Below are 24,407 nucleotides of genomic sequence, written 5' to 3'. Positions count from 1 at the left end.
CACTCCTGGGAGGGGCCGGAATGGACTACAAAGCCATTAGCAAGAAGCTGGAGGTTACCGTGACAACTGAACATGACCATCAGTCCATCTAGAGGTGTGAACCACAAGACGGGTATCGGCTTGTTCAGCGCACCGGCTTGGGGGTCCAGATGACCCCACTCCCAACGTTAACACGCCTCGGAGATTTCATGTAATCCATGGACACCAGTGAAGATCACAAATCCTTGAAGAAAAAAGGTTCAGAGCACTGTCTAGTGGGTCTAGATGACCCAACTCCCAACGTTAAAAGTGCCTAGGATAGCACAAGGGTAACAACAAATTTTTATTTTTCCCTCAAATGAACACTTTGTGCACACAAAGTACTACTTTTGTGTTTTTATTGTGGCAACAAATCATGTTTGTTTTTTTAGCATTTTGTGCGCAAAAAAATAGTATTTTGTACCCACAAATTGATATCTTCTGAGCACAAAATTCTAATAAAATGCTAATTAGTGGCAACAAATTACTAATTTGTGCACAACAATATTTTTAAATTAACTTATTTCTAGCAGGGAAAGAATCTTTATTTTGTGTGCATAAATGAGTATTTTGTGCCCACAAAATGCTCATTTGAGGGAACAAATGAATATTTTCTTTTTAATGTCATGTCCAGTCCTCCATACATTTCCTCCACTGTACAGCATCACTCAGAAGCACAAACGCAGTGAACATTTGCTGTACAAACGACGAAGAGACGGGCGCATTTTTTGATTACTTCCAGGCTATCCTACTCTTTATTTAATGCAAATTACAGTACCAGGGAACTATTCCTCGGAGCACGCAGAGGGAATATTTACAGAGGCGCACATTGAGCATACCTTCACAGAATAAAACAAAGAAAAAGAACAAAAAAATTAACTAATAAAATTAAAATTTCAGTCACAAACGGAGGCATTCAAGTAGTAGTACTGTTATACAGGATGTCATATTTTCTTTAAAACGTTCCTTTCTTTAACCCCCCCCCCCCCCCTCACTGAATCCAGTTAGCATGTTCTGCTAACACATTAGCTTTTTTTTTTTTTTTTTTTGGTAACCATTCAGGCCTTTTTTATTGAACGCGGACATCCAGAGGAGGTTGAAGTGGTCAAAACTTGGGGTGAGGGGTAGCAACATGTTCGTGTTTGCAAAATTACAGCAAGCAGGAGACGTGAGAAGACATAAAAATAAAACCAGGAAAAGAACAACAAAAAAAGCTACAGGACTTAGCCCCTTAGGTGCTACTGAATCCACCCCCCCCCCTTCCTAAATCTGCAGCTCGAGAGGAGAAAGAAAGGAAAGACAGAGCAGAGAGGAGGAGAGTTATTGCCTCTGAGGACGCCTCATCGCCACCGCATCAGAGTTTGGCTTTGGGACTGAACCAGAAACTCCCCCCAGTTACACGTCTACCCTTCAGGAGAGCGGTACGGTCTCGCCGCCATCTGCTGCTACCATAGCAAACGCTCGTCATCCAGGTCCAGAAACTGTCCAAAGGTAAAACATCGATCAAAATAAAACACCCGTCTAGTGTATCTTCAGAAAATATCCTTACAATGACCAATGTATGTATCTTACATTAACTGTGCAATGGAAACAGGAAGGAAGCGGGGGGGAGGGGGGCGTAGCAGGACGTTCAACAGCACCAAGAGGAGGGTCACCACACGGTGGGGGTAGGGTCATGGTGAGGGGGGGGCCGGGAGGAGACAAGGCGAAGGTGTATGAAAGCAAAGGCACTCCAAACTATAGTTACACTATACATATGACTAGTTCTCGTTACAATAATACAGCTGTCCTCTACTGTACTGTACACGTAAGATTGAACATATGGCTGGATAAAGCTGATCCTCGTCTACAATATCCAGAAACCTCATCAGTTCTGCACTGATTGGCTGTTTTTTTTCTTCTGGTTTTCCGTCCCACCTTCACTCGTCTTTGTTTTTGCTCATACACAGCACACGGGTCTGCGTCTGTACACACACATCGCAATAATCAACATAAAAAAAACAACGTACAAGTCAGAGTTTTGGCGCAGAGCATTTCAACTGTATTTACAGATTCAGATCTTTTTTTGAGTCTTCTCTGGGGGAAGGGGGGGGGGGTCGACAGGGTCTGTGTGCCGCAGGTGGGAGGGGCTACACTTCAGTCAGAACAGCTGCTCGCCGCCATGATTTAATCAAGAATCGGGGGGGGGGGGGGGGGTGTGGGTGTGTGGAGCGTGTCAGGGGCAGGTATAGAGCGATGCTCTAAACTACACCTTAAAGGCAGCGCCAGAGAGGAGGTGGGTGGAGTCTGAGCCCACCGCCGCCCCAAGCTGTTGCCTTTAGCCGGTAGCAAATATTGCTACCGGCTCGGCCAAATAGGAGCTCACCGTAAAGGATTTCAGGAACCGTCGTAGTAATAATATACATATATCCATATATACTTTTTATACATAAGTCAAAGTAATATATAAATGGCGTACGCACGTTCGCTTGTCTATATTCCCACGAGCACACGGGACCAGATACATGTCACATCCGTCACACGGCCCCGCCCAGGAATACAAAATCAAACAGAAAAGCAACGCTTATCATTTAAAAGCAAAATGTCCAAACAGTACCCCCCCCCCCCCCATATGGACTGCTCCTTTCAGCAAACACAAGAGGGGGGGGGGGGTTCAACATGCATCCATGTGTGTGAGGATGTGTGCGTCTCTGTCATTACATGAGCCTCATGCCTTGTCTGCAGAAGTGGGAGGTGACGGCGTGACGACCCCCCCCACCCCCACGACTCGCCGTTGATCCTACTGTACTCAGGTATTCATGTCATGCACTACAGGAGGAACCAAAGGAGGAGGGGGGGTTGGGGGGATGCAGGGGGGGGAAATGGACCCCTGTTTGGGAGGAGGGAGGGGTGACGGGGACAGCGAAAGGACTTTTCTACAGATTGTCCTCTTACAAACATTAGCAGGCTAGCGTCGTGTATACATGTACAGTGCTCTCGTAGCGTCGGCGCAGTCGGAAGCGCCTCGGACCCCGCGCTCCGTTCCCCGGCTGAAAGGCCGCAGGGGGAGGATGGAGACGAGTTCGAACAGCTGCGTGGAGGAACTGGCGGGGATAAAGGGGCGGGGCGTTTGGTTAGCGGCGTGGAGCCGTCGTTGTTGAGCTGCTGAACCCGGGTTTCCTCAGCGTCGCTGCGCCGCTGTCTTAGGGGGTGGGGAGGGGGGAGAGCAGTGCAGGAGCGGAGCTGAGAAGAGCTCACCCCCCCAGCCCGGGCCAGGGCAATGGAGAGGCTATGGGCTGGGGTTGAGACCGGGGCGGGGCTGACGGCTCAGGAGGTGGAGTTGGAAGCTGAGGCGGAGGCGGTGGTGGTGTTGGGTCCTCGCTCTGTGCTGCTGCCATCTGTCAGGCGAGAAGAGTTTAGAGATGAAAATAACGAAAAAAATAACTTTTAGCCATAAAAGCTTTAGTGCTGGTCCCCACGAGTGTCCCAGCCGTGGACTGTATATGAGAACTGGACTGAGGCAGCGCCATGTCACCCATAGGAAAGGCAAGTTCCCTTCCAGCTTCAACCAAATGAAGTCAATTTAGTCGACTTATTTTTTTTTTTGCGAAGTCTTGTATTGCGTTATTTCATTTTATGTAATTTTTGTTTTGATTTGAAATAAAACATATTTGATTTGATTGATTGAAACGGACGCCATCATGTTGGAACCAAATGTTGTCAAGTGAGCAGTGAGACACATCGTTTCTATGGCAACCCTTCTCACCAATCAGGAGTGAGCTTGTTGGAAGTCCACACCCAAACACTTGAAAGCAGACTACTTGACATCTGTCAATCAAACGTTTTGAATGTTTGATCTGGGAGCCAGCAGGAACCGCCTACTTTCATCGAGGCATCTGATTGGCTCGTTTATGACTTGAACCACAGAAAAGGTCGTAGAGCAGAATGGCTGAGTAGCAACCGTTTATTTTCCAGAGAAGACTGGTGAAGACGCACACGTTTGAGGAATCAACCTGGACTCCACCTCAGAAGCTACAGTGGGAGTTCACTGCAACTTCTTTTTTTTTCAAAACACAACCATCAAAGAATCAAACCTGTGGTGGCAGACGTGTTGGTGGGGGTGGAGGCAGCAGCCTGGTTGCGGGCGTGGGCAGGGATGAGTATGGAGGCCAAAGAAGGGTTACTGGACAGCTCTGAAAGACAACGAGCAGAAAAAGGTCAGCAGGTCACGCTGCGGCACGGCTACCCCTGAACCTGAATAACAGAAGGTCTCAGCTGCAGGAAGCCCAGACGAAAAAAAGCAACAACTCAAAGTTTACCATAAGATTTAACACCACAGATTTAATATAGACATTTTGTTTAGCAAATAAGTTTTAGGGTCGTTTTACTTGACTTTGTGTTTCCTTTTTAGGTCAATTTGAAAGAAAAATTTAAAAAAAATCAAATAACGATGTTTTCTTGGGACAATTTGAGATAAAATGTAAACATTTTGTTTTACATAAACTAAGATTTTGTGATTTGGAAAAAGGGGGCCTGATAGATTCCCTAAAAATATATATTTTACTCAAATCATAATGAAAAACTATTTTGACGTTTGTGTTCAATCGTTTTAATCACGTTTTACGGACATAAGAATAAAGTGTTTTTCCTCCTCAAACGGAACAACAGAAATTTTGATTTTTCTTTTATTCATGTCAGTGTATTTTTGTTATTTTGATCATTTATTGCTGTTCACTACTCTGTAAAGAATGTATTTTTGTCAAAAAGCTGTTTTTGCTAATAAAGTTTTTCTCTGTATTTGCTGTGTGACGACTGAGACGCTGCTGTTTCTGTGAAAGTACAGATGAAATACTGAGATTGGAGGGCGACGCTCCACCAAAACCACACATGGTGTCATCGTCTGATCTTTAAAAGTCTTACACCGTACTAAAAATCAACGGAGAGCTGCCCGTTTGATAGCAGATCGACAGAAAACTGCTGTTCCACACGTCTGAACAGAAACTGCAGATGAAAATGCAACCGTCAGGGTCAGGAGGAGCCGACTCTAGGTGTCTGACCGCTTTCCTGTTCTGGAATCGAATGCAAAAAGAGGATGGCTGGAAGAATGAAATGTGATCCATAAAGACGGGATTCAAGACAATGGATTTTCAGTTGCAGAACCACAACATTGAGCTTCTTAACTGTAACTAAGGAACAGAGAAATACACACTACGAGTTTAGCAAACGGCTGAAAACACAACAGTTCCTTCAATGACCTTCAAAGATAGTCGTGTTTGTTAGATCATCGAGTCAGTTGCAATAAAAGCTGCTTTTTTTGTTACACATCTGTTGTGTTTTCCATGGAGACCTTGCATCTGAGGATCAGGATGATCACAAAGTCTGGATTACTCTGGAGAAGCCTCAGTACAAGCAGCAACAACAAATAATAAAAAAAAAAGTTGTTTTAACCAAACAAACATTTAAAGATCTCCTCTGTTAGAAAAAAACACAGTCTGAGTTTGGAAAGTTTCTGTTCTAACAAAGATTAATTGATCAAAAGATACATCACTGAACAATTCCCATAATAATCTCCCTGGAGAGCTTTGACAGCTGGAGCAGCTCTCTGACCTTTAACCCTTTAAAGTGATACACGGGACGCCTACAGAGCACACGCTCTTTGACGTGCCGTAACTCTGATCAGCGTGACTCAGCGGATTCTGACGCAGAGAAAAGCGACTTTGCACCAATAAGCAACACACGGCTAACGTGAGGTGTTGCAGATCAGCGTGAGGCGGCTGTTCTCCCCCTTCAGAGCCCGCTGGAGTTTTGTTGATGTTGCCAACGGCTGAAGAGGCCCAACAGTGAAGAGAACGTCAACACTGGAGCTGTGCGGTGTGCGGTTCGTACCCTGGGTGGTGAAGTTGAAGAGCGAAGGTTTCTCTCTCCCGTTGGGCAGTTTGACGTTGGGGTCGCGGAGCTCGTCGAAGAATGAGTGAGCGCAGGCCTCTAAGGGGGTGAGCCGGGCCGTGGGCGTGTACTCCAGGAGGCGAGAGCACAGGGCGATGGCCTCTGCAGGCGTGCGCGGCCGGAAGACCTTAATAAGAGGCAAAGTCATCAGGAACGCTGTGAAGTTTCCCTGTGAAGTGTTGTTGGACGACACATTCTTCACATCAACCCACACATCACACAGACACGACTGTGGCCAGAGCCTTCAGCGGCGCTAAAACATGGAGTTCAGACACTAAATGGAAGACACGGAACGAGTCGATGAAGCTGCAGAGACAAGAGGACCTGTTGTCCTCTGCTGACTGGATGTCAAGTTTGCAAATTCAACATGAGAAGAGAAATTGTGCATCATTTGTTTCACCTGGACTGTGTCTTCCAGTCCATGTGAAAGGTCCCAGTTTTAGAGTCACGGTTCGGGTCGTGTCACAGTTTTAGAGTCACAGTTAGGATCGCGTCCCAGTTTTAGAGTCACAGTTCGGATCGTGTCACAGTTTTAGAGTCACGGTTCAGATCGCATCCCAGTTTTAGAGTCACAGTTCAGATCGCATCCCAGTTTTAGAGTCACAGTTCGGATCGCGTCCCAGTTTTAGAGTCACAGTTCGGATCGTGTCACAGTTTTAGAGTCACGGTTCAGATCGCATCCCAGTTTTAGAGACACAGTTCAGATCGCGTCCCAGTTTCAGAGTCACAGTTAGGATCGCGTCCCAGTTTCAGAGTCACAGTTCGGATCGTGTCACAGTTTTAGAGTCACGATTCGGATAGCATCCCAGTTTTAGAGTCACGGTTCGGATTGTGTCACAGTTTTAGAGTCACTGTTCGGATTGTGTCACAGTTTTAGAGTCACTGTTCGGATTGTGTCACATTTTTAGAGTCATGGTTTGGATTGTGTCACAGTTTTAGAGTCACTGTTCGGATTGTGTCACAGTTTCAGAGTCACTGTTTGGATTGTGTCACAGTTTCAGAGTCACGGTTTGGATTGTGTCACAGTTTTAGAGTCACTGTTCGGATTGTGTCACAGTTTTAGAGTCACGATTCGGATAGCGTCCCAGTTTTAGAGTCACGGTTCGGATTGTGTCACAGTTTTAGAGTCACTGTTCGGATTGTGTCACAGTTTTAGAGTCACTGTTCGGATTGTGTCACATTTTTAGAGTCATGGTTTGGATTGTGTCACAGTTTTAGAGTCACTGTTCGGATTGTGTCACAGTTTCAGAGTCACTGTTTGGATTGTGTCACAGTTTCAGAGTCACGGTTCGGATTGTGTCACAGTTTTAGAGTCACTGTTCGGATTGTGTCACAGTTTTAGAGTCACGGTTCGGATAGCGTCCCAGTTTTAGAGTCACGGTTCGGATTGTGTCACAGTTTTAGAGTCACTGTTCGGATTGTGTCACAGTTTCAGAGTCACAGTGCGGAGTGTGTCCCAGTTTTAGAGTCACGGTTCGGATTGTGTCACAGTTTTAGAGTCACTGTTCGGATTGTGTCACATTTTTAGAGTCATGGTTTGGATTGTGTCACAGTTTTAGAGTCACTGTTCGGATTGTGTCACAGTTTCAGAGTCATGGTTTGGATTGTGTCACAGTTTCAGAGTCACGGTTCGGATTGTGTCACAGTTTTAGAGTCACTGTTCGGATTGTGTCCCAGTTTTAGAGTCACGGTTCGGATAGCGTCCCAGTTTTAGAGTCACGGTTCGGATTGTGTCACAGTTTTAGAGTCACTGTTCGGATTGTGTCACAGTTTCAGAGTCACAGTGCGGAGTGTGTCCCAGTTTTAGAGTCACGGTTCGGATTGTGACCCAGTTTCAGAGTCACAGTGCGGAGTGTGTCCCAGTTTTAGAGTCACGGTTCGGATCGCGTCCCAGTTTCAGAGGTCACAGTTCGGATCGCGTCCCACTTTTAGAGTCAGGGTTTGGATTGTGTCACAGTTTTAGAGTCACAGTTCGGATCGTGTCACAGTTTCAGAGTCACAGTGCGGAGTGTGTCCCAGTTTCAGAGTCACAGTGCGGTGTGTGTCCCAGTTTTAGAGTCACGGTTCGGATAGCGTCCCAGTTTTAGAGTCACGGTTTGGATAGCGTCCCAGTTTTAGAGTCACGGTTCGGATTGTGTCACAGTTTTAGAGTCACAGTTCGGATCGTGTCACAGTTTCAGAGTCATGGTTCGGATTGTGTCCCAGTTTCAGAGTCACTGTGCGGATTGTGTCACAGTTTTAGAGTCACTGTTCGGATTGTGTCACATTTTTAGAGTCATGGTTTGGATTGTGTCACAGTTTTAGAGTCACTGTTCGGATTGTGTCACAGTTTCAGAGTCATGGTTTGGATTGTGTCACAGTTTCAGAGTCACGGTTCGGATTGTGTCACAGTTTTAGAGTCACTGTTCGGATTGTGTCACAGTTTTAGAGTCACGGTTCGGATAGCGTCCCAGTTTTAGAGTCACGGTTCGGATTGTGTCACAGTTTTAGAGTCACTGTTCGGATTGTGTCACAGTTTCAGAGTCACAGTGCGGAGTGTGTCCCAGTTTTAGAGTCACGGTTCGGATTGTGACCCAGTTTCAGAGTCACAGTGCGGAGTGTGTCCCAGTTTTAGAGTCACGGTTCGGATCGCGTCCCAGTTTCAGAGTCACAGTTCGGATCGCGTCCCACTTTTAGAGTCATGGTTTGGATTGTGTCACAGTTTTAGAGTCACAGTTCGGATCGTGTCACAGTTTCAGAGTCACAGTGCGGAGTGTGTCACAGTTTCAGAGTCATGGTTTGGATTGTGTCACAGTTTCAGAGTCACGGTTCGGATTGTGTCACAGTTTTAGAGTCACTGTTCGGATTGTGTCACAGTTTTAGAGTCACGGTTCGGATAGCGTCCCAGTTTTAGAGTCACGGTTCGGATTGTGTCACAGTTTTAGAGTCACTGTTCGGATTGTGTCACAGTTTCAGAGTCACAGTGCGGAGTGTGTCCCAGTTTTAGAGTCACGGTTCGGATTGTGACCCAGTTTCAGAGTCACAGTGCGGAGTGTGTCCCAGTTTTAGAGTCACGGTTCGGATCGCGTCCCAGTTTCAGAGTCACAGTTCGGATCGCGTCCCACTTTTAGAGTCATGGTTTGGATTGTGTCACAGTTTTAGAGTCACAGTTCGGATCGTGTCACAGTTTCAGAGTCACAGTGCGGAGTGTGTCCCAGTTTCAGAGTCACAGTGCGGAGTGTGTCCCAGTTTTAGAGTCACGGTTCGGATAGCGTCCCAGTTTTAGAGTCACGGTTTGGATAGCGTCCCAGTTTCAGAGTCACGGTTCGGATTGTGTCACAGTTTTAGAGTCACTGTTCGGATTGTGTCACAGTTTCAGAGTCACAGTGCGGAGTGTGTCCCAGTTTTAGAGTCACGGTTCGGATTGTGTCACAGTTTTAGAGTCACTGTTCGGATTGTGTCACAGTTTTAGAGTCACTGTTCGGATTGTGTCACATTTTTAGAGTCATGGTTTGGATTGTGTCACAGTTTTAGAGTCACTGTTCGGATTGTGTCACAGTTTCAGAGTCACGGTTTGGATTGTGTCACAGTTTCAGAGTCACGGTTCGGATTGTGTCACAGTTTTAGAGTCACTGTTCGGATTGTGTCACAGTTTCAGAGTCACAGTGCGGAGTGTGTCCCAGTTTTAGAGTCACGGTTCGGATTGTGTCACAGTTTTAGAGTCACTGTTCGGATTGTGTCACAGTTTTAGAGTCACTGTTCGGATTGTGTCACATTTTTAGAGTCATGGTTTGGATTGTGTCACAGTTTTAGAGTCACTGTTCGGATTGTGTCACAGTTTCAGAGTCACTGTTCGGATTGTGTCCCAGTTTTAGAGTCACGGTTCGGATAGCGTCCCGGTTTTAGAGTCACGGTTCGGATTGTGTCACAGTTTTAGAGTCACTGTTCGGATTGTGTCACAGTTTCAGAGTCACAGTGCGGTGTGTGTCCCAGTTTTAGAGTCACGGTTCGGATAGCGTCCCAGTTTTAGAGTCACGGTTTGGATAGCGTCCCAGTTTTAGAGTCACGGTTCGGATTGTGTCACAGTTTTAGAGTCACAGTTCGGATCGTGTCACAGTTTCAGAGTCATGGTTCGGATTGTGTCCCAGTTTCAGAGTCACTGTGCGGAGTGTGTCCCAGTTTTAGAGTCACGGTTCGGATAGCGTCCCAGTTTTAGAGTCACTGTTCGGATTGTGTCACAGTTTTAGAGTCACTGTTCGGATTGTGTCACATTTTTAGAGTCATGGTTTGGATTGTGTCACAGTTTTAGAGTCACGGTTCGGATTGTGTCACAGTTTTAGAGTCACTGTTCGGATTGTGTCACAGTTTTAGAGTCACTGTTCGGATTGTGTCACATTTTTATAGTCATGGTTTGGATTGTGTCACAGTTTTAGAGTCACTGTTCGGATTGTGTCACAGTTTCAGAGTCATGGTTTGGATTGTGTCACAGTTTCAGAGTCACGGTTCGGATTGTGTCACAGTTTTAGAGTCACTGTTCGGATTGTGTCACAGTTTTAGAGTCACGGTTCGGACAGCGTCCCAGTTTTAGAGTCACGGTTCGGATTGTGTCACAGTTTTAGAGTCACTGTTCGGATTGTGTCACAGTTTCAGAGTCACAGTGCGGAGTGTGTCCCAGTTTTAGAGTCACGGTTCGGATTGTGACCCAGTTTCAGAGTCACAGTGCGGAGTGTGTCCCAGTTTTAGAGTCACGGTTCGGATCGCGTCCCAGTTTCAGAGTCACAGTTCGGATCGCGTCCCACTTTTAGAGTCATGGTTTGGATTGTGTCACAGTTTTAGAGTCACAGTTCGGATCGTGTCACAGTTTCAGAGTCACAGTGCGGAGTGTGTCACAGTTTCAGAGTCATGGTTTGGATTGTGTCACAGTTTCAGAGTCACGGTTCGGATTGTGTCACAGTTTTAGAGTCACTGTTCGGATTGTGTCACAGTTTTAGAGTCACGGTTCGGATAGCGTCCCAGTTTTAGAGTCACGGTTCGGATTGTGTCACAGTTTTAGAGTCACTGTTCGGATTGTGTCACAGTTTCAGAGTCACAGTGCGGAGTGTGTCCCAGTTTTAGAGTCACGGTTCGGATTGTGTCACAGTTTTAGAGTCACTGTTCGGATTGTGTCACATTTTTAGAGTCATGGTTTGGATTGTGTCACAGTTTTAGAGTCACTGTTCGGATTGTGTCACAGTTTCAGAGTCATGGTTTGGATTGTGTCACAGTTTCAGAGTCACGGTTCGGATTGTGTCACAGTTTTAGAGTCACTGTTCGGATTGTGTCCCAGTTTTAGAGTCACGGTTCGGATAGCGTCCCAGTTTTAGAGTCACGGTTCGGATTGTGTCACAGTTTTAGAGTCACTGTTCGGATTGTGTCACAGTTTCAGAGTCACAGTGCGGAGTGTGTCCCAGTTTTAGAGTCACGGTTCGGATTGTGACCCAGTTTCAGAGTCACAGTGCGGAGTGTGTCCCAGTTTTAGAGTCACGGTTCGGATCGCGTCCCAGTTTCAGAGGTCACAGTTCGGATCGCGTCCCACTTTTAGAGTCAGGGTTTGGATTGTGTCACAGTTTTAGAGTCACAGTTCGGATCGTGTCACAGTTTCAGAGTCACGGTGCGGAGTGTGTCCCAGTTTCAGAGTCACAGTGCGGTGTGTGTCCCAGTTTTAGAGTCACGGTTCGGATAGCGTCCCAGTTTTAGAGTCACGGTTTGGATAGCGTCCCAGTTTTAGAGTCACGGTTCGGATTGTGTCACAGTTTTAGAGTCACAGTTCGGATCGTGTCACAGTTTCAGAGTCATGGTTCGGATTGTGTCCCAGTTTCAGAGTCACTGTGCGGATTGTGTCACAGTTTTAGAGTCACTGTTCGGATTGTGTCACATTTTTAGAGTCATGGTTTGGATTGTGTCACAGTTTTAGAGTCACTGTTCGGATTGTGTCACAGTTTCAGAGTCATGGTTTGGATTGTGTCACAGTTTCAGAGTCACGGTTCGGATTGTGTCACAGTTTTAGAGTCACTGTTCGGATTGTGTCACAGTTTTAGAGTCACGGTTCGGATAGCGTCCCAGTTTTAGAGTCACGGTTCGGATTGTGTCACAGTTTTAGAGTCACTGTTCGGATTGTGTCACAGTTTCAGAGTCACAGTGCGGAGTGTGTCCCAGTTTTAGAGTCACGGTTCGGATTGTGACCCAGTTTCAGAGTCACAGTGCGGAGTGTGTCCCAGTTTTAGAGTCACGGTTCGGATCGCGTCCCAGTTTCAGAGTCACAGTTCGGATCGCGTCCCACTTTTAGAGTCATGGTTTGGATTGTGTCACAGTTTTAGAGTCACAGTTCGGATCGTGTCACAGTTTCAGAGTCACAGTGCGGAGTGTGTCACAGTTTCAGAGTCATGGTTTGGATTGTGTCACAGTTTCAGAGTCACGGTTCGGATTGTGTCACAGTTTTAGAGTCACTGTTCGGATTGTGTCACAGTTTTAGAGTCACGGTTCGGATAGCGTCCCAGTTTTAGAGTCACAGTTCGGATCGCGTCCCACTTTTAGAGTCACTGTTCGGATTGTGTCACAGTTTTAGAGTCACAGTTCGGATCGTGTCACAGTTTCAGAGTCACAGTGCGGAGTGTGTCCCAGTTTTAGAGTCACGGTTCGGATAGCGTCCCAGTTTTAGAGTCACGGTTTGGATAGCGTCCCAGTTTCAGAGTCACGGTTCGGATTGTGTCACAGTTTTAGAGTCACTGTTCGGATTGTGTCACAGTTTCAGAGTCACAGTGCGGAGTGTGTCCCAGTTTTAGAGTCACGGTTCGGATTGTGTCACAGTTTTAGAGTCACTGTTCGGATTGTGTCACAGTTTTAGAGTCACTGTTCGGATTGTGTCACATTTTTAGAGTCATGGTTTGGATTGTGTCACAGTTTTAGAGTCACTGTTCGGATTGTGTCACAGTTTCAGAGTCACGGTTTGGATTGTGTCACAGTTTCAGAGTCACGGTTCGGATTGTGTCACAGTTTTAGAGTCACTGTTCGGATTGTGTCACAGTTTCAGAGTCACAGTGCGGAGTGTGTCCCAGTTTTAGAGTCACGGTTCGGATTGTGTCACAGTTTTAGAGTCACTGTTCGGATTGTGTCACAGTTTTAGAGTCACTGTTCGGATTGTGTCACATTTTTAGAGTCATGGTTTGGATTGTGTCACAGTTTTAGAGTCACTGTTCGGATTGTGTCACAGTTTCAGAGTCACTGTTCGGATTGTGTCCCAGTTTTAGAGTCACGGTTCGGATAGCGTCCCGGTTTTAGAGTCACGGTTCGGATTGTGTCACAGTTTTAGAGTCACTGTTCGGATTGTGTCACAGTTTCAGAGTCACAGTGCGGTGTGTGTCCCAGTTTTAGAGTCACGGTTCGGATAGCGTCCCAGTTTTAGAGTCACGGTTTGGATAGCGTCCCAGTTTTAGAGTCACGGTTCGGATTGTGTCACAGTTTTAGAGTCACAGTTCGGATCGTGTCACAGTTTCAGAGTCATGGTTCGGATTGTGTCCCAGTTTCAGAGTCACTGTGCGGAGTGTGTCCCAGTTTTAGAGTCACGGTTCGGATAGCGTCCCAGTTTTAGAGTCACTGTTCGGATTGTGTCACAGTTTTAGAGTCACTGTTCGGATTGTGTCACATTTTTAGAGTCATGGTTTGGATTGTGTCACAGTTTTAGAGTCACGGTTCGGATTGTGTCACAGTTTTAGAGTCACTGTTCGGATTGTGTCACAGTTTTAGAGTCACTGTTCGGATTGTGTCACATTTTTATAGTCATGGTTTGGATTGTGTCACAGTTTTAGAGTCACTGTTCGGATTGTGTCACAGTTTCAGAGTCATGGTTTGGATTGTGTCACAGTTTCAGAGTCACGGTTCGGATTGTGTCACAGTTTTAGAGTCACTGTTCGGATTGTGTCACAGTTTTAGAGTCACGGTTCGGACAGCGTCCCAGTTTTAGAGTCACGGTTCGGATTGTGTCACAGTTTTAGAGTCACTGTTCGGATTGTGTCACAGTTTCAGAGTCACAGTGCGGAGTGTGTCCCAGTTTTAGAGTCACGGTTCGGATTGTGACCCAGTTTCAGAGTCACAGTGCGGAGTGTGTCCCAGTTTTAGAGTCACGGTTCGGATCGCGTCCCAGTTTCAGAGTCACAGTTCGGATCGCGTCCCACTTTTAGAGTCATGGTTTGGATTGTGTCACAGTTTTAGAGTCACAGTTCGGATCGTGTCACAGTTTCAGAGTCACAGTGCGGAGTGTGTCACAGTTTCAGAGTCATGGTTTGGATTGTGTCACAGTTTCAGAGTCACGGTTCGGATCGCGTCCCAGTTTCAGAGTCACAGTTCGGATCGCGTCCCACTTTTAGAGTCATGGTTTGGATTGTGTCACAGTTTTAGAGTCACAGTTCGGATCGTGTCACAGTTTCAGAGTCACAGTGCGGAGTGTGTCCCAGTTTCAGAGTCACAGTGCGGAGTGTGTCCCAGTTTTAGAGTCACGGTTCGGATAGCGTCCCAGTTTTAGAGTCACGGTTTGGATAGCGTCCCAGTTTCAGAGTCACGGTTCGGATTGTGTCACAGTTTTAGAGTCACTGTTCGGATTGTGTCACAGTTTCAGAGTCACAGTGCGGAGTGTGTCCCAGTTTTAGAGTCACGGTTCGGATTGTGTCACAGTTTTAGAGTCACTGTTCGGATTGTGTCACAGTTTTAGAGTCACTGTTCGGATTGTGTCACATTTTTAGAGTCATGGTTTGGATTGTGTCACAGTTTTAGAGTCACTGTTCGGATTGTGTCACAGTTTCAGAGTCACGGTTTGGATTGTGTCACAGTTTCAGAGTCACGGTTCGGATTGTGTCACAGTTTTAGAGTCACTGTTCGGATTGTGTCACAGTTTTAGAGTCACGGTTCGGATAGCGTCCCAGTTTTAGAGTCACGGTTCGGATTGTGTCACAGTTTTAGAGTCACTGTTCGGATTGTGTCACAGTTTCAGAGTCCCAGTGCGGAGTGTGTCCCAGTTTCAGAGTCACGGTTCGGATTGTGACCCAGTTTCAGAGTCACAGTGCGGAGTGTGTCCCAGTTTTAGAGTCACGGTTCGGATCGCGTCCCGGTTTCAGAGTCACAGTTCGGATCGCGTCCCACTTTTAGAGTCACGGTTTGGATTGTGTCACAGTTTTAGAGTCACAGTTTGGATCGTGTCACAGTTTCAGAGTCACAGTGCGGAGTGTGTCCCAGTTTCAGAGTCACAGTGCGGAGTGTGTCCCAGTTTTAGAGTCACGGTTCGGATAGCGTCCCAGTTTTAGAGTCACGGTTTGGATAGCGTCCCAGTTTTAGAGTCACGGTTCGGATTGTGTCACAGTTTTAGAGTCACAGTTCGGATCGTGTCACAGTTTCAGAGTCATGGTTCGGATTGTGTCCCAGTTTCAGAGTCACTGTGCGGAGTGAGTCCCAGTTTTAGAGTCACGGTTCGGATAGCGTCCCAGTTTCAGAGTCATGGTTTGGATTGTGTCACAGTTTTAGAGTCACAGTTCGGATCGTGTCACAGTTTCAGAGTCACGGTTCAGATCGCGTCCCAGTTTTAGAGTCACGGTTCGGATTGCGTCCCAGTTTTAGAGTCACAGTTCGGATCGCGTCCCAGTTTTAGAGTCATGGTTTGGATTGTGTCACAGTTTTAGAGTCACAGTTCGGATCGTGTCCCAGTTTCAGAGTCATGGTTCGGATTGTGTCCCAGTTTCAGAGTCACAGTGTGGAGTGTGTCCCAGTTTTAGAGTCACGGTTCGGATCGCGTCCCAGTTTTAGAGTCACGGTTCGGATTGTGTCACAGTTTTAGTCACTGTTCGGATTGTGTCACAGTTTTAGAGTCACTGTTCGGATTGTGTCACATTTTTATAGTCATTGTTTGGATTGTGTCACAGTTTTAGATTCACGGTTCGGATAGCGTCCCAGTTTTAGAGTCACGGTTCGGATTGTGTCACAGTTTTAGAGTCACTGTTCGAATTGTGTCACAGTTTTAGAGTCACTGTTCGGATTGTGTCACATTTTTAGAGTCATGGTTTGGATTGTGTCACAGTTTTAGAGTCACTGTTCGGATTGTGTCACAGTTTCAGAGTCACTGTTTGGATTGTGTCACAGTTTCAGAGTCACGGTTCGGATTGTGTCACAGTTTTAGAGTCACGGTTGGGATCGCGTCCCGGTTTCAGAGTCACAGTTCGGATCGCGTCCCACTTTTAGAGTCACGGTTTGGATTGTGTCACAGTTTTAGAGTCACAGTTTGGATCGTGTCACAGTTTCAGAGTCACAGTGCGGAGTGTGTCCCAGTTTCAGAGTCACAGTGCGGAGTGTGTCCCAGTTTTAGAGTCACGGTTCGGATTGTGTCACAGTTTTAGAGTCACTGTTCGGATTGTGTCACAGTTTTAGAGTCACTGTTCGGATTGTGTCACATTTTTAGAGTCATGGTTTGGATTGTGTCACAGTTTTAGAGTCACTGTTCGGATTGTGTCACAGTTTCAGAGTCACGGTTTGGATTGTGTCACAGTTTCAGAGTCACGGTTCGGATTGTGTCACAGTTTTAGAGTCACTGTTCGGATTGTGTCACAGTTTTAGAGTCACGGTTCGGATAGCGTCCCAGTTTTAGAGTCACGGTTCGGATTGTGTCACAGTTTTAGAGTCACTGTTCGGATTGTGTCACAGTTTCAGAGTCCCAGTGCGGAGTGTGTCCCAGTTTCAGAGTCACGGTTCGGATTGTGACCCAGTTTCAGAGTCACAGTGCGGAGTGTGTCCCAGTTTTAGAGTCACGGTTCGGATCGCGTCCCGGTTTCAGAGTCACAGTTCGGATCGCGTCCCACTTTTAGAGTCACGGTTTGGATTGTGTCACAGTTTTAGAGTCACAGTTTGGATCGTGTCACAGTTTCAGAGTCACAGTGCGGAGTGTGTCCCAGTTTCAGAGTCACAGTGCGGAGTGTGTCCCAGTTTTAGAGTCACGGTTCGGATAGCGTCCCAGTTTTAGAGTCACGGTTTGGATAGCGTCCCAGTTTTAGAGTCACGGTTCGGATTGTGTCACAGTTTTAGAGTCACAGTTCGGATCGTGTCACAGTTTCAGAGTCATGGTTCGGATTGTGTCCCAGTTTCAGAGTCACTGTGCGGAGTGAGTCCCAGTTTTAGAGTCACGGTTCGGATAGCGTCCCAGTTTCAGAGTCATGGTTTGGATTGTGTCACAGTTTTAGAGTCACAGTTCGGATCGTGTCACAGTTTCAGAGTCACGGTTCAGATCGCGTCCCAGTTTTAGAGTCACGGTTCGGATTGCGTCCCAGTTTTAGAGTCACAGTTCGGATCGCGTCCCAGTTTTAGAGTCATGGTTTGGATTGTGTCACAGTTTTAGAGTCACAGTTCGGATCGTGTCCCAGTTTCAGAGTCATGGTTCGGATTGTGTCCCAGTTTCAGAGTCACAGTGTGGAGTGTGTCCCAGTTTTAGAGTCACGGTTCGGATCGCGTCCCAGTTTTAGAGTCACGGTTCGGATTGTGTCACAGTTTTAGTCACTGTTCGGATTGTGTCACAGTTTTAGAGTCACTGTTCGGATTGTGTCACATTTTTATAGTCATTGTTTGGATTGTGTCACAGTTTTAGATTCACGGTTCGGATAGCGTCCCAGTTTTAGAGTCACGGTTCGGATTGTGTCACAGTTTTAGAGTCACTGTTCGGATTGTGTCACAGTTTTAGAGTCACAGTTAGGATCGCGTCCCAGTTTCAGAGTCACAGTTAGGATTGTGTCACAGTTTTAGAGTCACAGTTCGGATCGTGTCACAGTTTTAGAGTCACGGTTCGGATAGCGTCCCAGTTTTAGAGTCACGGTTCGGATTGTGTCACAGTTTTAGAGTCACTGTTCGAATTGTGTCACAGTTTTAGAGTCACTGTTCGGATTGTGTCACATTTTTAGAGTCATGGTTTGGATTGTGTCACAGTTTTAGAGTCACTGTTCGGATTGTGTCACAGTTTCAGAGTCACTGTTTGGATTGTGTCACAGTTTCAGAGTCACGGTTCGGATTGTGTCACAGTTTTAGAGTCACGGTTGGGATCGCGTCCCGGTTTCAGAGTCACAGTTCGGATCGCGTCCCACTTTTAGAGTCACGGTTTGGATTGTGTCACAGTTTTAGAGTCACAGTTTGGATCGTGTCACAGTTTCAGAGTCACAGTGCGGAGTGTGTCCCAGTTTCAGAGTCACAGTGCGGAGTGTGTCCCAGTTTTAGAGTCACGGTTCGGATAGCGTCCCAGTTTTAGAGTCACGGTTTGGATAGCGTCCCAGTTTTAGAGTCACTGTTCGGATTGTGTCACAGTTTTAGAGTCACAGTTCGGATCGTGTCACAGTTTCAGAGTCATGGTTCGGATTGTGTCCCAGTTTCAGAGTCACTGTGCGGAGTGAGTCCCAGTTTTAGAGTCACGGTTCGGATAGCGTCCCAGTTTCAGAGTCATGGTTTGGATTGTGTCACAGTTTTAGAGTCACAGTTCGGATCGTGTCACAGTTTCAGAGTCACGGTTCAGATCGCGTCCCAGTTTTAGAGTCACGGTTCGGATTGCGTCCCAGTTTTAGAGTCACAGTTCGGATCGCGTCCCAGTTTTAGAGTCATGGTTTGGATTGTGTCACAGTTTTAGAGTCACAGTTCGGATCGTGTCCCAGTTTCAGAGTCATGGTTCGGATTGTGTCCCAGTTTCAGAGTCACAGTGTGGAGTGTGTCCCAGTTTTAGAGTCACGGTTCGGATCGCGTCCCAGTTTTAGAGTCACGGTTCGGATTGTGTCACAGTTTTAGTCACTGTTCGGATTGTGTCACAGTTTTAGAGTCACTGTTCGGATTGTGTCACATTTTTATAGTCATTGTTTGGATTGTGTCACAGTTTTAGATTCACGGTTCGGATAGCGTCCCAGTTTTAGAGTCACGGTTCGGATTGTGTCACAGTTTTAGAGTCACTGTTCGGATTGTGTCACAGTTTTAGAGTCACAGTTAGGATCGCGTCCCAGTTTCAGAGTCACAGTTAGGATTGTGTCACAGTTTTAGAGTCACAGTTCGGATCGTGTCACAGTTTTAGAGTCACGGTTCGGATAGCGTCCCAGTTTTAGAGTCACGGTTCGGATTGTGTCACAGTTTTAGAGTCACTGTTCGAATTGTGTCACAGTTTTAGAGTCACTGTTCGGATTGTGTCACATTTTTAGAGTCATGATTTGGATTGTGTCACAGTTTTAGAGTCACTGTTCGGATTGTGTCACAGTTTCAGAGTCACTGTTTGGATTGTGTCACAGTTTCAGAGTCACGGTTCGGATTGTGTCACAGTTTTAGAGTCACGGTTCGGATAGCGTCCCAGTTTTAGAGTCACGGTTCGGATTGTGTCACAGTTTTAGAGTCACTGTTCGGATTGTGTCACAGTTTCAGAGTCACAGTGCGGAGTGTGTCCCAGTTTTAGAGTCACGGTTCGGATTGTGTCAGTTTTAGAGTCACTGTTCGGATTGTGTCCCAGTTTCAGAGTCACAGTGCGGAGTGTGTCACAGTTTTAGAGTCACGGTTCGGATCGCGTCCCAGTTTTAGAGTCACGGTTCGGATTGTGTCACAGTTTTAGAGTCACTGTTCGGATCGTGTCACAGTTTCAGAGTCATGGTTCGGATTGTGTCCTAGTTTCAGAGTCACTGTGCGGAGTGTGTCCCAGTTTTAGAGTCACGGTTCGGATAGCGTCACAGTTTTAGAGTCACGGTTAGGATTGTGTCACAGTTTTAGAGTTACTGTTCGGATTGTGTCACAGTTTTAGAGTCACTGTTCGGATTGTGTCACATTTTTAGAGTCATGGTTTGGATTGTGTCACAGTTTTAGAGTCACAGTTCGGATCGTGTCACAGTTTTAGAGTCACGGTTCGGATAGCGTCCCAGTTTTAGAGTCACGGTTCGGATTGTGTCACAGTTTTAGAGTCACTGTTCGGATTGTGTCACAGTTTTAGAGTCACAGTTAGGATCGCGTCCCAGTTTCAGAGTCACAGTTAGGATTGTGTCACAGTTTTAGAGTCACAGTTCGGATCGTGTCACAGTTTTAGAGTCACGGTTCGGATAGCGTCCCAGTTTCAGAGTCATGGTTTGGATTGTGTCACAGTTTTAGAGTCACAGTTCGGATCGTGTCACAGTTTCAGAGTCACGGTTCAGATCGCGTCCCAGTTTTAGAGTCACGGTTCGGATTGCGTCCCAGTTTTAGAGTCACAGTTCGGATCGCGTCCCAGTTTTAGAGTCATGGTTTGGATTGTGTCACAGTTTTAGAGTCACAGTTCGGATCGTGTCCCAGTTTCAGAGTCATGGTTCGGAATGTGTCCCAGTTTCAGAGTCACAGTGTGGAGTGTGTCACAGTTTTAGAGTCACGGTTCGGATCGCGTCCCAGTTTTAGAGTCACGGTTCGGATTGTGTCACAGTTTTAGAGTCAATGTTCGGATTGTGTCACAGTTTTAGAGTCACTGTTCGGATTGTGTCACATTTTTAGAGTCATGGTTTGGATTGTGTCACAGTTTTAGAGTCACGGTTCGGATAGCGTCCCAGTTTTAGAGTCACGGTTCGGATTGTGTCACAGTTTTAGAGTCACTGTTCGGATTGTGTCACAGTTTTAGAGTCACAGTTAGGATCGCGTCCCAGTTTCAGAGTCACAGTTAGGATTGTGTCACAGTTTTAGAGTCACAGTTCGGATCGTGTCACAGTTTTAGAGTCACGGTTCGGATAGCGTCCCAGTTTTAGAGTCACGGTTCGGATTGTGTCACAGTTTTAGAGTCACAGTTCGGATCGTGTCACAGTTTTAGAGTCACGGTTCGGATAGCGTCCCAGTTTTAGAGTCACGGTTCGGATTGTGTCACAGTTTTAGAGTCACTGTTCGGATTGTGTCACAGTTTTAGAGTCACTGTTCGGATTGTGTCACATTTTTAGAGTCATGGTTTGGATTGTGTCACAGTTTTAGAGTCACTGTTCGGATTGTGTCACAGATTCAGAGTCACGGTTCGGATTGTGTCACAGTTTCAGAGTCACGGTTCGGATTGTGTCACAGTTTTAGAGTCACTGTTCGGATTGTGTCACAGTTTTAGAGTCACGGTTCGGATAGCGTCCCAGTTTTAGAGTCACGGTTCGGATTGTGTCACAGTTTTAGAGTCACTGTTCGGATTGTGTCACTGTTTCAGAGTCACAGGGCGGAGTGTGTCCCAGTTTTAGAGTCACGGTTCGGATTGTGTCAGTTTTAGAGTCACTGTTCGGATTGTGTCCCAGTTTCAGAGTCACAGTGCGGAGTGTGTCACAGTTTTAGAGTCACGGTTCGGATCGCGTCCCAGTTTTAGAGTCACGGTTCGGATTGTGTCACAGTTTTAGAGTCACTGTTCGGATTGTGTCACAGTTTTAGAGTCACTGTTCGGATTGTGTCACATTTTTAGAGTCATGGTTTGGATTGTGTCACAGTTTTAGAGTCACTGTTCGGATTGTGTCACAGTTTCAGAGTCATGGTTTGGATTGTGTCACAGTTTCAGAGTCACGGTTCGGATTGTGTCACAGTTTTAGAGTCACTGTTCGGATTGTGTCACAGTTTTAGAGTCACTGTTCGGATTGTGTCACATTTTTAGAGTCATGGTTTGGATTGTGTCACAGTTTTAGAGTCACTGTTCGGATTGTGTCACAGTTTCAGAGTCATGGTTTGGATTGTGTCACAGTTTTAGAGTCACTGTTCGGATTGTGTCACAGTTTTAGAGTCACTGTTCGGATAGCGTCCCAGTTTTAGAGTCACGGTTCGGATTGTGTCACAGTTTTAGAGTCACTGTTCGGATTGTGTCACAGTTTTAGAGTCACAGTTAGGATCGCGTCCCAGTTTCAGAGTCACAGTTAGGATTGTGTCACAGTTTTAGAGTCACAGTTCGGATCGTGTCACAGTTTTAGAGTCACGGTTCGGATAGCGTCCCAGTTTTAGAGTCACGGTTCGGATTGTGTCACAGTTTTAGAGTCACTGTTCGAATTGTGTCACAGTTTTAGAGTCACTGTTCGGATTGTGTCACATTTTTAGAGTCATGGTTTGGATTGTGTCACAGTTTTAGAGTCACTGTTCGGATTGTGTCACAGTTTCAGAGTCACTGTTTGGATTGTGTCACAGTTTCAGAGTCACGGTTCGGATTGTGTCACAGTTTTAGAGTCACGGTTGGGATCGCGTCCCGGTTTCAGAGTCACAGTTCGGATCGCGTCCCACTTTTAGAGTCACGGTTTGGATTGTGTCACAGTTTTAGAGTCACAGTTTGGATCGTGTCACAGTTTCAGAGTCACAGTGCGGAGTGTGTCCCAGTTTCAGAGTCACAGTGCGGAGTGTGTCCCAGTTTTAGAGTCACGGTTCGGATAGCGTCCCAGTTTTAGAGTCACGGTTTGGATAGCGTCCCAGTTTTAGAGTCACTGTTCGGATTGTGTCACAGTTTTAGAGTCACAGTTCGGATCGTGTCACAGTTTCAGAGTCATGGTTCGGATTGTGTCCCAGTTTCAGAGTCACTGTGCGGAGTGAGTCCCAGTTTTAGAGTCACGGTTCGGATAGCGTCCCAGTTTCAGAGTCATGGTTTGGATTGTGTCACAGTTTTAGAGTCACAGTTCGGATCGTGTCACAGTTTCAGAGTCACGGTTCAGATCGCGTCCCAGTTTTAGAGTCACGGTTCGGATTGCGTCCCAGTTTTAGAGTCACAGTTCGGATCGCATCCCAGTTTTAGAGTCATGGTTTGGATTGTGTCACAGTTTTAGAGTCACAGTTCGGATCGTGTCCCAGTTTCAGAGTCATGGTTCGGATTGTGTCCCAGTTTCAGAGTCACAGTGTGGAGTGTGTCCCAGTTTTAGAGTCACGGTTCGGATCGCGTCCCAGTTTTAGAGTCACGGTTCGGATTGTGTCACAGTTTTAGTCACTGTTCGGATTGTGTCACAGTTTTAGAGTCACTGTTCGGATTGTGTCACATTTTTATAGTCATTGTTTGGATTGTGTCACAGTTTTAGATTCACGGTTCGGATAGCGTCCCAGTTTTAGAGTCACGGTTCGGATTGTGTCACAGTTTTAGAGTCACTGTTCGGATTGTGTCACAGTTTTAGAGTCACAGTTAGGATCGCGTCCCAGTTTCAGAGTCACAGTTAGGATTGTGTCACAGTTTTAGAGTCACAGTTCGGATCGTGTCACAGTTTTAGAGTCACGGTTCGGATAGCGTCCCAGTTTTAGAGTCACGGTTCGGATTGTGTCACAGTTTTAGAGTCACTGTTCGAATTGTGTCACAGTTTTAGAGTCACTGTTCGGATTGTGTCACATTTTTAGAGTCATGGTTTGGATTGTGTCACAGTTTTAGAGTCACTGTTCGGATTGTGTCACAGTTTCAGAGTCACTGTTTGGATTGTGTCACAGTTTCAGAGTCACGGTTCGGATTGTGTCACAGTTTTAGAGTCACGGTTCGGATAGCGTCCCAGTTTTAGAGTCACGGTTCGGATTGTGTCACAGTTTTAGAGTCACTGTTCGGATTGTGTCACAGTTTCAGAGTCACAGTGCGGAGTGTGTCCCAGTTTTAGAGTCACGGTTCGGATTGTGTCAGTTTTAGAGTCACTGTTCGGATTGTGTCCCAGTTTCAGAGTCACAGTGCGGAGTGTGTCACAGTTTTAGAGTCACGGTTCGGATCGCGTCCCAGTTTTAGAGTCACGGTTCGGATTGTGTCACAGTTTTAGAGTCACTGTTCGGATTGTGTCACAGTTTTAGAGTCACTGTTCGGATTGTGTCACATTTTTAGAGTCATGGTTTGGATTGTGTCACAGTTTTAGAGTCACTGTTCGGATTGTGTCACAGTTTCAGAGTCATGGTTTGGATTGTGTCACAGTTTCAGAGTCACGGTTCGGATTGTGTCACAGTTTTAGAGTCACTGTTCGGATTGTGTCACAGTTTTAGAGTCACGGTTCGGATAGCGTCCCAGTTTTAGAGTCACGGTTCGGATTGTGTCACAGTTTTAGAGTCACTGTTCGGATTGTGTCACAGTTTTAGAGTCACTGTTCGGATTGTGTCACATTTTTAGAGTCATGGTTTGGATAGCGTCCCAGTTTTAGAGTCACGGTTCGGATTGTGTCACAGTTTTAGAGTCACAGTTCGGATCGTGTCACAGTTTCAGAGTCATGGTTCGGATTGTGTCCTAGTTTCAGAGTCACTGTGCGGAGTGTGTCCCAGTTTTAGAGTCACGGTTCGGATAGCGTCACAGTTTTAGAGTCACGGTTAGGATTGTGTCACAGTTTTAGAGTTACTGTTCGGATTGTGTCACAGTTTTAGAGTCACTGTTCGGATTGTGTCACATTTTTAGAGTCATGGTTTGGATTGTGTCACAGTTTTAGAGTCACAGTTCGGATCGTGTCACAGTTTTAGAGTCACGGTTCGGATAGCGTCCCAGTTTTAGAGTCACGGTTCGGATTGTGTCA

At 46.3% G+C, this 24,407-nt stretch overlaps 1 protein-coding gene across 2 annotated transcripts in view; it reads right to left on the bottom strand.

The window, feature by feature from the left end:
* Window positions 1–742: 742 nt before the first annotated feature.
* Window positions 743–24,407, bottom strand: part of gsk3ba (glycogen synthase kinase 3 beta, genome duplicate a) — an 81,244-nt gene continuing 57,579 nt past the window's right edge. For both annotated transcript variants that reach the window (XM_078939441.1, XM_078939440.1), the window contains exons 9-11: window positions 5,884–6,070; window positions 4,092–4,190; window positions 743–3,395 (exon numbers count right to left, since the gene is read on the bottom strand). In XM_078939441.1, the coding sequence (XP_078795567.1) occupies window positions 3,325–3,395; window positions 4,092–4,190; window positions 5,884–6,070 (357 nt within the window). In that variant the 3' untranslated portion in view covers window positions 743–3,324. The remainder of the gene's footprint in view (window positions 3,396–4,091; window positions 4,191–5,883; window positions 6,071–24,407) is intronic.

This window comes from Oryzias latipes, chromosome 21 (genome assembly GCF_053564925.1).
Source record: "Oryzias latipes strain Hd-rR chromosome 21, Olatipes_Hd-rR_3.1".
In the NCBI taxonomy this organism is placed as follows: Eukaryota; Metazoa; Chordata; class Actinopteri; order Beloniformes; family Adrianichthyidae; genus Oryzias; species Oryzias latipes.
This window is presented reverse-complemented; position numbering and strand designations above follow the sequence as displayed.